The sequence below is a fragment of the Quercus suber genome, unplaced genomic scaffold (genome assembly GCF_002906115.3).
Source record: "Quercus suber isolate HL8 unplaced genomic scaffold, Cork oak 2.0 scaffold_475, whole genome shotgun sequence".
Taxonomy (NCBI): Eukaryota; Viridiplantae; Streptophyta; class Magnoliopsida; order Fagales; family Fagaceae; genus Quercus; species Quercus suber.
The window spans coordinates 595,212-607,149 of NW_027069926.1; the positions used below are offsets into that span (position 1 = coordinate 595,212).

General features: G+C 37.8%; 1 protein-coding gene and 1 long non-coding RNA gene across 2 annotated transcripts; both read right to left on the bottom strand.

Moving 5' to 3' along the window:
- Positions 1-5,220: 5,220 nt before the first annotated feature.
- On the bottom strand, positions 5,221-7,674 carry LOC111997186 (zinc finger BED domain-containing protein RICESLEEPER 3). Its single transcript, XM_024029249.2, has 3 exons — positions 5,953-7,674; positions 5,754-5,863; positions 5,221-5,614 (listed from the first exon to the last, which is right to left on the bottom strand). The coding sequence occupies exons 1-2, from the start codon at positions 6,557-6,559 to the stop codon at positions 5,775-5,777; spliced, it is 696 nt and encodes a 231-aa protein (XP_023885017.1). The 5' UTR covers positions 6,560-7,674; the 3' UTR covers positions 5,221-5,614; positions 5,754-5,774.
- Positions 5,221-7,747, bottom strand: LOC136063004 (uncharacterized). The gene is made up of 2 exons (XR_010624717.1): positions 7,672-7,747; positions 5,221-5,753 (listed from the first exon to the last, which is right to left on the bottom strand). It is a non-coding gene; the product is annotated as an uncharacterized LOC136063004 (long non-coding RNA).
- Positions 7,748-11,938: the final 4,191 nt, after the last annotated feature.

Genomic DNA, 11,938 nt, shown 5'->3' on the forward strand with positions numbered 1-11,938 from the left:
TTTTTATTTCTTAATTTTCTTCTTCTTCATGTAGAAATCAACCCTAAATATTTCCCTTATTTGTTTCAGCGAATCAGAGAACGTAATTTACAAGCTCAAAGAGATGGGAAAGATTGGGGAGAAAGATATATTGCTGATCTGCGATCACTTCAGTAAGCTTGATCGCAACAACTTTGGGAAGATAACACTACCAGATCTTTAGGAACCTTGTGACTGCAAGAAATATGAAATCTGTTTCTATTCTTTAGATGGAAGAAATGTATAGTTACATTTTTTTTCTTCTTCCATTGATACTTGTAAAGGTTCCAAGTCATATAGGAGCAATGAAAAATAGAAGCCAATGGGATATGTCCCCCTTCTGTTATAGGTTCTCTTACAGCCATTAAATTGAGAGGCTGCTGTGGAGGGTTTGAGTTGTATGATGTAGATTTGACACTGTAATAATTCAAGTAGTCAACAAGGAAAGTAAACAATCTTGGGATGATCTTACTTCTTCTCTTTATTTTGATTCAAGTTGAATGAGTGATTTGGTTGATGCGTACTTCTTCTCTTTATGCAATAACCACCAAAAATGAATGTGTCCCAATCTACCATGAATTGGACTTTATGCAATAACTCTAAGAAAATAAATCAATAATTACACTTTTCCAGCAATATGCCATGAATTGAAATATCAAATAAGTATTTACAAATGGTATATTGTTTGCCAAAAATATAACACTCAATGAATCAATAATTACACTTTTCCAGCAATATTGAAAAACAAAAGTATACTGGCTCCATCAGTATTTTTAGAAGGCTGTGTATCACTAAACAAAATATTGAACTAAAAAATGATTTATCTTCTTGTTGCCACTAGACCTTAGCCTTTCCCTTATCCTTCTTTCTTCCACTAGTGTTGTCCTTTGTATGACTTTGACTTGATTATTGAGTACCTATATTTGATTGCTGAGTACCCTATAAAAAGCCAAAAAGGCTGGAAAAGTTCAACAAAGTAGTACTTGAAATTTGGATGAAAAGTTTAACAAAATAGTACTTGAAATTTGGATGAAAAGTTCAACAAAGTAGTACTTAAAATTTACCGATAATTTTTTACTCCCTTTAGCTCTAGATGTAGATGATTGTCCTAATTGGAAACAATTCCCACATTTCATGGCAGTTCCTTTCTTGCTCACCCTAAATGCATTAATAGGTTCTCCTGCCTCCCTCTTTCTTACCTTCTTACACTTGCCTACTTTCTTTGTAAATTTTGGGGGCTTGATTGGGTCATAGGGTGTTTTTGGCCACTGTTCATGGCTTGGAAGTGGGCTTACCATCCATTGGTAACAACTTAGGAATGTCTCCTTAGTGTAAGCAATGTCTACATAAGTCTCAAGTTGCTCTCCATGCTCAATTATTGCTGCAGCAGCATGAAAACATGGGATTCCACTCAATCCCCATCTCCCACAATGACAAGTCCTCTCCCATTTGTGTTTGGGATGCATGTATCTTCTAACCACATTTTTTTTTTACATACAGCTGTCACTCTCCACTTATCATTGTGCTTATACTCAAAATCATGTTTTTCTTTAATACACCATTCCTTTAGTGCCTCCTTGAAGACGACATGTGATTCAAATTTTTAATCCTTCACTAGCTGTACATTCTCCATGCCAATGCGCTGGTTAAACTCAGGGAACCTAGGCCTTGAATTCCCTTCATCATCAGATGACCCTTCTGCACTCCTTAACTCATCACTATCCCCATGATCTGAATCTCCTTCACCATTCCAAACTCCCTCAAGTTGCTTGCCTCCAATTGCTCTATTGATTCCATCATCCTCCATACCAAAATCTTCAATTATACCATCATCAGATTCAAAAAAATCACTCAAATTGTAATCTTCGTCATCCTCCACATCAATTGGAACATTAACAATTTCAGATTGACCACCAGCCTCAATAGAATCATATTGGGATTAAGGGGCTTGTACATTTGGCATAGAAGGTGAATTTTCAGAGAGTGACACTGGACATTCATCCATGGCTACAATACAAAATTAACAAGAATATTAATAGAAGAGTTGGAGAAAACATAATTAAATATATATATATATATATATAAATATATATAGAGAGAGAGAGAGAGAGAGAGAGGAGAGAGAGAGAGAGAGAGAGAGAGAGAGAATAGTGGGGAAAAAATATAACAATTTGCACATGCACATGCACTGTGCATGATTGCTGCTAATTCAATTCAAATAATTCAAAATATTACAATATGCTAGCTTAGTCAGTAGACCATATGGCTGGAATCATTACACTGAGACCTAATATCTTTAACACTAACCAAAAGCCATAACTTTAACAGTAAACTATATATTACATATTAATATTACTTAGCTGCACCCAATATCTTCAGGGGAAAAAAAAAGATGCACCTAGCAACAGTAGTATTTAGAAACCTTAAATCAGTTGAGCTACAAAGACATTCGGCGAACAAATTCCCTCTTCCCAACTAATGAATTATCATAAAAAATAAACTTATTTGGATCAAACTAGGTAAAATCTTTAGTGACTTAATGCAAATTTGAAACTTCGTTTATGATTTTTCAGTATCAACTACTTGGTCATTGCAAATGTTGCATAAGATGGTTGTTAAGACATTAAGACAGTAAGGCTTACTTACAAAGTGACCTTGCTTGAACATATGGAAAAACTACATTATCTTCTCATAATAAAAAAGAAAAGTGCTACACTAATTCTATAGTGTAATTAGACATGGCAGGTTTGGACCAAATTGGAACACACTAAAAATACCAAGGGATTCATAAACAGGATTTTGGATGTTCATGATCAATCCTTATGTAGCTCTGCATTATTTCTTGGATGGATCCAAGGCATATTTGCAAGTGACAAAATTAATGAAATTTCTCTAATTGAAGATTTAGTTATTGGCTTCTAGATCATTACAGAACCAATTATTGTGTTTGATATGTTTTTGTAGCAAATGGGTTGCATGGGAAACTTGGAAGGCCAACATATTTGGAAAATTGGATAACCAAGCAACCAAACCCCCTTAGCAGTAGCCATATCTCTCTCAGGCATTTAATCAAACAGCTATGGCATACTCAAATGCAACAGTTGGTGAAAGGCACATGGAGATAGTAAAAAACCAAGAATTTCATAGAGACCCAACCCATAAATTAAACCAAAACAAGAATTTCTACTATAAAAATTCGCACATGGAGATTAAAAAAAAAAGTTCTTAGAAGATTTAAATAGCAAGACGTAAGAAGGAAAAAAAAAGAAAAAAAAAAAAAAGAAATACCCAGATTGAGCAGTGCGGCGGAATCACCAAGGCACAGCCGGGACAAAGGTGGCGAGACGGCGGAGAGAAGCTCGGCAGTGGCTATGAACAGTGTGGACTCTCTCTCTCTCTCTCTCTCTCTCTCTCTCGCTCTCTCTCTCTGTGCCGGACCTGGACCTGGTTCTCTTCTCCCCTTCCGTTGGGTTTTGGATGTTTGGGTTTTTTTTCAGTTTGTATTTAAAAGTCACGTGAGTGACATGTGTTTATTCCGTTAGAGTTTTAATTAGGGGTGGCAAATGGGCGGGTTTGGGGTAGGCATAATTGGGTTGAGCATATAAAACCCATTTACTTATTTAAAACTCATTTAACTAATTGCTTTTAACCCAAATCCAACCCAACCCAATTATTATGGGTAAACCCCAACCCACCCAATTACCCAATTATCAAAATTACCAAAATGCCACTAAAGTGAAAATGATCAAAGTACTCTAAAATATTCAAAAATGACCAAAATACCCCAAAACTTAAAAATTACCAAAATACCTCCAATATCCAAAAAATGACCAAAATACCCCCGAACTACAAAAAAATACCAAAATACCCCCGAACCCCATAAAATGACCAAAATACCCCTGCAACCCAAAAAATTACCAAAATACCAAAAAACAAAAATATTTTCAATGCACCACAATTTTTTATTTTTCTTTTCCTTTTTTTTCTTTTAGCTGAGAGTTACTTGAACATGGTTCATGACAGCTTTGATTGTGCCACTCATGAGTGTAAGAATTTTGTAATAATGCTCCTCTCCCTTCCTTTTCTAATGCTTGTGTAACAGATGTTGATGGATTGAAAGTTCTGATCCTCAACAAAACAAGTTACAAATGAAATGATCATGTCAATGGCAAAAACACTATCAAATAATCACTCAGCCTTTGTCTGGGTCAAAATTAAACCATCATGAAGGCTAAAAGCATTTGAACATCCCATAGAATTTCGATTAACACTTCGCTTTATATATTTCTATGATTAAACTTATCTTTCTAATTGAAGCTATTTACTCCAAGCAAAAGGGCCAGGGACTATTATAATGAATGGTGACAACACAATTGGAACTAAAAGTATAATGCATATTTTTCTATATATATATAAGAAATTATATTAATTAAGTATAGAACTGAAAGTATAATGCAGCTTACAATGAACTCCTACTTTCAATAATATGGTGAGACCAACTACCCAAAATTTCCTTTTTCAAACTGGACTTGCACCTTAAAATGCAAAACAAACCAAAATGGGATTATTCAATAAAATGTGCCTAAAGGATTCAAAAGGGCAGGATCCCCAAGTGCTTGAACAAAGTATAATAATAAGAGAAACATTTAAAGATCACATTGTGATCACCTACTGTCTCATTTTGGTACCAAGACCCTCGTATCATCATTTCATCACTCTCAAAACAGTAAAAGCATAATTCTGCTCACCCTATGCTTCCAATCAAAAATTTAATATGGTGAGACCAACTACCCAAAATTTCCTTTTTCAAACTGGACTTGCACCTTAAAATGCAAAACAAACCAAAATGGGATTATTCAATAAAATGTGCCTAAAGGATTCAAAAGGGCAGGATCCCCAAGTGCTTGAACAAAGTATAATAATAAGAGAAACATTTAAAGATCACATTGTGATCACCTACTGTCTCATTTTGGTACCAAGACCCTCGTATCATCATTTCATCACTCTCAAAACAGTAAAAGCATAATTCTGCTCACCCTATGCTTCCAATCAAAAATGAATTTATGGGGTTTTCTCCAAACACTTAAACCACCCTTTAATACACCCTGATTGTTCTACCATTTAACATGATTCCTCTCAGTACATTGCGCCAAGCTATGTTTAGTCCAAGTTCAAAAGGGTCAAAACAACCCAAGATTAGAATAGAGAGCATTAACTACAGCAATAGTATTTAAAGGCATAATGGCAATAATGTAGATTACAACCAAGACCAAATATCTTTCCTCAATGTCAACAATTGTGTGCTTACAACAGACAAGCTATCCAACACCTTGTTTCTTAATCAAAAACACCCGCCACCACCACTGCATGACACGCTTTTACTACCTAAAAAAAGTAAAGGCACGATGGCAATTATGTAATTGCCTGTTGTAATCAGATGTTGGGCAAAATACAACTTAAACATCACATCAAACTCAAAAGGACAGTCAGCAAAATAGTCTCTAAGAACTGAAATATTTTCAGTGAAGCAGTCCTCCATTAGTTCATAAGGTTTTGCCGGAAACACATAGAGGTGAACAATGGAAGCAATGACCATCTGCATTCAAAATTCACAAAATCACACATAATGGACTTATATTTAAGAAATGTCAAAAGGCATAATAATTAAAACAAGAACAATTAGCTCCCACTACCAAAACCTATAGAAAAATTACACAAACAACAGAAAAATTTACCTTAAAATAGCTTCCTTTCACCTAATCTTCATCAACATATGAACTAGATTGAGATATGCACAAGTTGCCAAAATCCTCCACAAGGCTTTCTTCCTCAAAATCATGTACAGCTGAAAAAGGAAAGCAAAGCATTTATTAGTATATCAAATACAGATTAATGAATATTGCAAGCACATAAGTGATAAAAAATATGATATACCTGGTACTCCATATAGCCAATCACGAGCACATAACAAAGCTTTTGCAGTTTGTGGCAAAAGAGAACTGCGAAACTTATCAAGAATGCGACCACCAATACTGAATGCAGACTCTGAGGCAACAGTAGTAATAGGAATGCTCAAAATATCACGTGCCATTAAGGAAAGTTCTGGGAAACGATTACTGTGAGACTTCCAATACCCCATAACATTCAAATCCTCATGCAACTTATGGTCAAATCGAGCCTCTTCCAAGTATAAATCCAATTGTGACTTGCTTGAATCTGAACCAATAAGTTGACTCTTATATGTCTCAAAACCAGAGAAATCATCATGCCTAACATAATGACCATGCACTCCACCACTACTTGATGCTACTTCAATCATATTGCAGATATCACTAGTAGAATTCTTATATTCCTCAAAGATGCCATACAATGTATCACGAAGATTCGCTGCCATAGATATTGCTTCTTGCTTATACAACTTACTATAACAAAATTCTACACATTGCAACTTGTATCTAGGATCCAAAATGACAGCAAATGATAGCACAGGACTGTAATACTCCCAGTATTTATCAAACTTTTCTTTCATTTCTTTTGCCATTGCTCTAATTATCACATCATCATCTTCCAACTGTTCAATAATACGCAACTAAATCTTCCAAACACAATGGAAATACAAGTTGGCTGTGGGGTAGTTTGTCCCAGAGAAAAGCTTGGTGATATCATAAAATGGTTCCAAAACCCTTGCTATCTTCTCCACCCTATCCCATTCCTCCTCTGAAGGGCAATTGAGAAAGTATTTATCAATCCTACTCAAGTGAGAAAATGCACCTCAATACTTAAGACAAGTATCAATCATCAACTATGTTGAGTTCCATCTTGTTGGGACATCTTGGCGTACTTTCTTACTTGTCAAAAAAGGAAGCTCTGAAAGACATTGAGCAAACCTCAGCTTCCTATGATCCGAACCTCTCACATATTTAACACTTTCACGTAAATTATACACAACCTCATTTATGACTTTTAATCCATCTTGTACGATAAGGTTTAATATGTGTGCACCACAACGCACGTGAAAGAACTCACCACCATAAGGTAAATGAGGTCTAAAAGAAGGGTGTCTTTTTAAATGATTCACCAAAGAATCATTATATTTATATGAAACATTATCTAAAGTAATGGTAAATACCCTCTTCTCAATGCCCCACTCTTTTAGCAAACCTAACAACCTCTCTGCCAATATAACACCACCACGTGGAGGTGGCACATGACAAAAATTCAAAACTTTCTTCTGCAACACCCAGTGTTCATCAACATAATGTGCTGTAAGAACCATGTAGTCATCAGTGTTAGGTGAAGACCATAAATCTGATGTTAAGCAAAACCTCCCAGTAATTGACTTTAAATCATGCTTCAGATTTTCCTTTTCTCTCCTGAATATTTTTATCACATCCGATTTTGCAGTGTTCCTACATATAGTCTTAACATCAGGATTCAAATAACAATGAAACAACCTATTGTTCTCATGTTCCACAAATGAGAATGGATAGTTGTGCCTAATGATTGCCAATGCAACCATTTCCCTATACGTAGCTTGATCTAAAGGCTGACGAGACACACTTTGATTGTCAACCTCATGGCATTTTGCTCTGTGACGCAACAAAGAAGTAGTGCCACTAGAACCGGCAATAAAAGAATTTTGACATTTTTTACACTTTGCTCTCTCTTTCCCATCATAACCTATAGGTAATATTTCAAAATCCGACCATATAGAAGAAGTCCTACATCTCATTCTTTTTGGAGCACTTGAAACAGTATCACCATACTCATCATTTTCTTCATTCATTGAATCCATATCTAAAATGTAAAGGAAAGCAAAACCAACAAACAAACAAACAAAAAAAAACTCAGCATTTTGAACCATTCTAAAACCTGACCACTTAGATAATTTGGCATAAAGAATTATAAGTAAACAATGTTGCTTGTGCTGTGTTACAACTTACAAGTTCTTAATCTTACAAATAAATAATTATAGGTTAAAACAGAAAATGGCAACATTCAACCCTGCGAAGTAAGAGCTCCTTTTCTGTAACTTTCGGATTAATAGTGAGCTAAAGCATAAAGGTTTGTCAAACAATGGCCCATTACGAAGATCTTTGTATCAAATGAAGGGTCAAGAGAATGACACATCAGCATTCACTCAAACCTCTGTTGAGTCCTAGAGTAAATGCCAGAAAATTTTAATCAATAAGTCTAGACTCACAATTATTGATTTCACAAATGTTGAAATAATAAGTTGTAAATAGAAAATAATAAAGTGATATCAATTATAAATCTAAATAAGAAATAATAAAACTTGATAACACAAAACAGGCCTAGATAAGAACTAATAACAACGTAGTAACTCAATTGTTATTAAATTTTTTAACAGTTGTGAAAAATATAATAGATATAATATTGCTTCTTTATATATACCTTTCTATTTGGTAGATCAGATTAGAGAAAACATGCTTGTTAATTTAGAAAGAGAAATAAAGTATTTTTGGTGCAGATTAGAGTAACCTTCTTTAATTTCTTTTAGCAAATGAGCCCCTCATATCAACAGGAATAATGACCTTGATAAGTTCCCCAAGAGAAATCTTGAGATTCACATGAACCAAAATCATTTACGATCCATCCAATCATCATTTTCCTGCTACTATTTTCATAGCTTTTGATTTAGTTATAAAGACTATGATATTCCAAACTTTCAATATAGTACTGTATCTGTTCAAAAAATTTATTCTTAATATGGTAATGAATACGTTGAGGTTAGACAGTAGTTTATTTCGTTTTTAGTTTAATGTATTTGATAAGGGGAATTTTTAATTGGAAAAATAAGTTGATCTCCAAAGATCCGTCAACTCTATTATGCAAGCTGAAGGCAGTAAGCTGAAGGCAATAAGCTGAAGGGTAAGCTGAAGGCAATAAGCTGAAGGCAGTAAGCTGAAGACAGTAAGCTGAAGGGAGTAAGCTGAAGACAGTAAGCTGAAGGCAATAAACTGAAGGCAGTAAGCTGAAGACAGTAAGCTGAAGGGAGTAAGCTGAAGATAGTAAGCTGAAGGGAGTAAGCTAAAGGCAGTAAGCTGAAGGCAGTAAGCTGAAGGAAGTAAGCTGAAGGCAGTAAGCTGAAGGGTAAGCTGAAGGCAGTAAGCTGAAGATAGTAAGCAAACCTCCGTCGGGACCCATTAGCAAGTGACAATGTTAGGGAGTCCACAAAGCTCACCACATAGCCGACGAATTGACCTTAGGCAATGAAGATGGGTAGCCGACGCTAATAAAGCTGACGACCCTAACGAGGTTGTAGGCAAAGCTGACGACCCTGACGATGGAGTAGGCAAAGCTGACGACCCTAAAGATGACGACCCTAAAGCTGACGACCCTCACAAGGCAGTAGGCGAAGCTGACGACCCTAACGAGGGAGTAGGTAAAGCTGACGACCCTAACGAGGTCGTAGGCAAAGCTGACGACCCTGACGATGGAGTAGGCAAAGCTGACGACTCTAAAGCTGACGGCTCCAATGTATTCTTGACTTGATCACCACGCATGAGTATATAAGGAAATGTCTTGTATCCCACGCTGAGTGTTAGTCTCCTACAAGGAAAGGATTCCGTAATATGTGCTCATGAGGATTCCTATAAGGAAAAGACTTCTAGCCCAAGGTAGAGAGGTCAACCCTCTACTACTATAAAAACCCCAATACCCTCACAAACCGAGGTACGCATAATTGACCCCGCTCTAGCACTTTAGAGTTGTGAGAAGTTCTAACTTGACCTTCGGAGGGTATTTGGCCGGTACCACACTGGTACTCCTCTTAAGGTCTTCAGCTTTTGTGTTGTGCAGGTGCCGTTTCGAATGTGCGAGAATCGTGTGGCTCACTGGTGATTTTTTCGGCATCATCAGTTGACGCCGTCTGTGGGAAAGATTTTTACAACTTGTAAGCCATATTATCGCTTCCCGGAGAAAGAGTTGCATGGTACTTACTCGCTCGATGGCGACTACCAACAACATTCAAGGAGACGAACCACGCCCAACTGCATTCGAGAGACAGGTGCAGACTCTCATTGCAACCGTGGAATGCCTTACTAAGCAAAACAACGATCTGGAGGAACAGTTATGCCAGAAAAATGCAGGTCACGGCACTCAAGAGCAGGACCAAGAAGGCACCAGTGCCGATAGAAGAGAACGAGAAAAGCTGGAGAGCAGTAATGCTCTTAGTAGACCGGAGCGTCAAAATCTGAGCATGCCATTCCTCACGGATGCAACTCAACCACACATTGCCATGGAGATACAGACAATAAAGGAACAAATGGAGGTCATAATGAATGCCCTCAAAGGACGGGTATCCAGTGACCTTGACGATCTGGTAAATCGCACCGACTCGCCGTTCACTGCAGCTGTCAATTCCTTCCCCCTACCACATAAATTTCGCATGCCGCATATAGACAGTTACGACGGAGTGAAGGACCCTCTGGATCACCTAGAAACCTTCAAGACCTTGATGCACCTTCAAGGGGTAGCAGACGAAATCATGTGTAGGGCCTTCCCTACAACGCTGAAGGGCCCTGCAAGGGTATGGTTCAGCCGACTGACGCCGAACTCCATCAGCACTTTCAAGGAGCTAAGCGCTCAGTTCACTACACACTTTATTGGGGGACATAGGTATAAGAAGTCCACGGCATGCTTGATGAGTATCAAGCAACGAGAGGATGAGACGCTGAGATCCTACATAACATGCTTCAATAAGGAAGCGCTATCGATCGACGAAGCCGACGACAAAATACTTGTAACAGCCTTCACAAATGGGTTGCGAAAGGGTAAGTTTTTGTTCTCACTATACAAAAATGACCCCAAGACCATGTCGGAAGTACTCTACAGGGCCACCAAGTACATGAATACTGAAGACGCGCTTCTGACTCGAGAGAAGAGAGAAAGACAGGAGGATACGCAACAGGACAGAGGGCGGAAGATGGCGAGAACTGGAGACGCTGGACGGACAGAAGCTACACCACCCATGGAACACCAAGCACCTACGGAAGTACTACCAGTAAAAAGGATGGCATGAAGAGCGGCACCCCTTTATTTCTAGTTTACCTTAGTGAATTTTAGTTATACTTAGTTTTTCTATTTACTTTAGTTTTTGCTACAAAGCCCAAAGGGCAGGTTTTCGTTTTCTTTTTAAGAACTACTTTTTCTATGAATGCATGGTTTATTATAATAAGAGGAGTTTATTTAGACATGGCCAAAGTCGCCTACGGGTGGACGGTCACTATGCTAAGTCACCTACGCGTAGACGCATGGCCAAAAAGTCGCCTACGGGTGGACGGTCACTACGCTAAGTCACCTACGGGTAGACGGTAACTATGCTAAGTCACCTACGGGTAGACGCATGGCCAAAGTCGCCTACGGGTGGACAGTCACTACGCTAAGTCACCTACGGGTAGACGGTCACTACGCTAAGTCACCTACAGGTAGACGGTCGCTACGCTAAGCAACCTACGGGTAGACACGTGGTCAAAGTTGCCTACGGGTGAATAGTCATTACGTTAAGTCATCTACGGGTAGACGCATGACCAAAGTCATCTATGGGTAGATGATCACCATACTAAGTCGACTACAAGTGGACGACCAAAATGGTGATGAGGTACCAACACTTAGTCACCTCAATAAGTCCACAAAGTGGACGACCCTATTAAATCCACAAGGTGGACGACATTGATGAGTCCAAAGTGGACGACCTCAAACTGAGAGAATGAAAAATTATTAAGTCCACAAAGTAGACGAGTTTAATATAAATCCACAAACTTGACCAAAGTCTACAAAGCAAATCAGCCTAAGTTCACAAAGTGGACAGGCATATTACCAAGTCTACGAAGTAGATGAGCCTAAGTCCACAAAGCGGACGACCCCTCAAAAATGAATGAACTTATCCACAAAGTGG

What these genes read in the sequence shown, in the direction of transcription:
- LOC111997186 (XM_024029249.2), bottom strand. Translation starts at nt 6,559, where the DNA reads ATGGCAAAAGAAATGAAAGAAAAGTTTGATAAATACTGGGAGTATTAC. An exon ending in TTGGCTATATGGAGTACCAG is followed by an intron (nt 5,864 to 5,952) that starts GTATATCATATT and finishes TTCCTTTTTCAG; the next exon opens with CTGTACATGATTTTGAGGAA.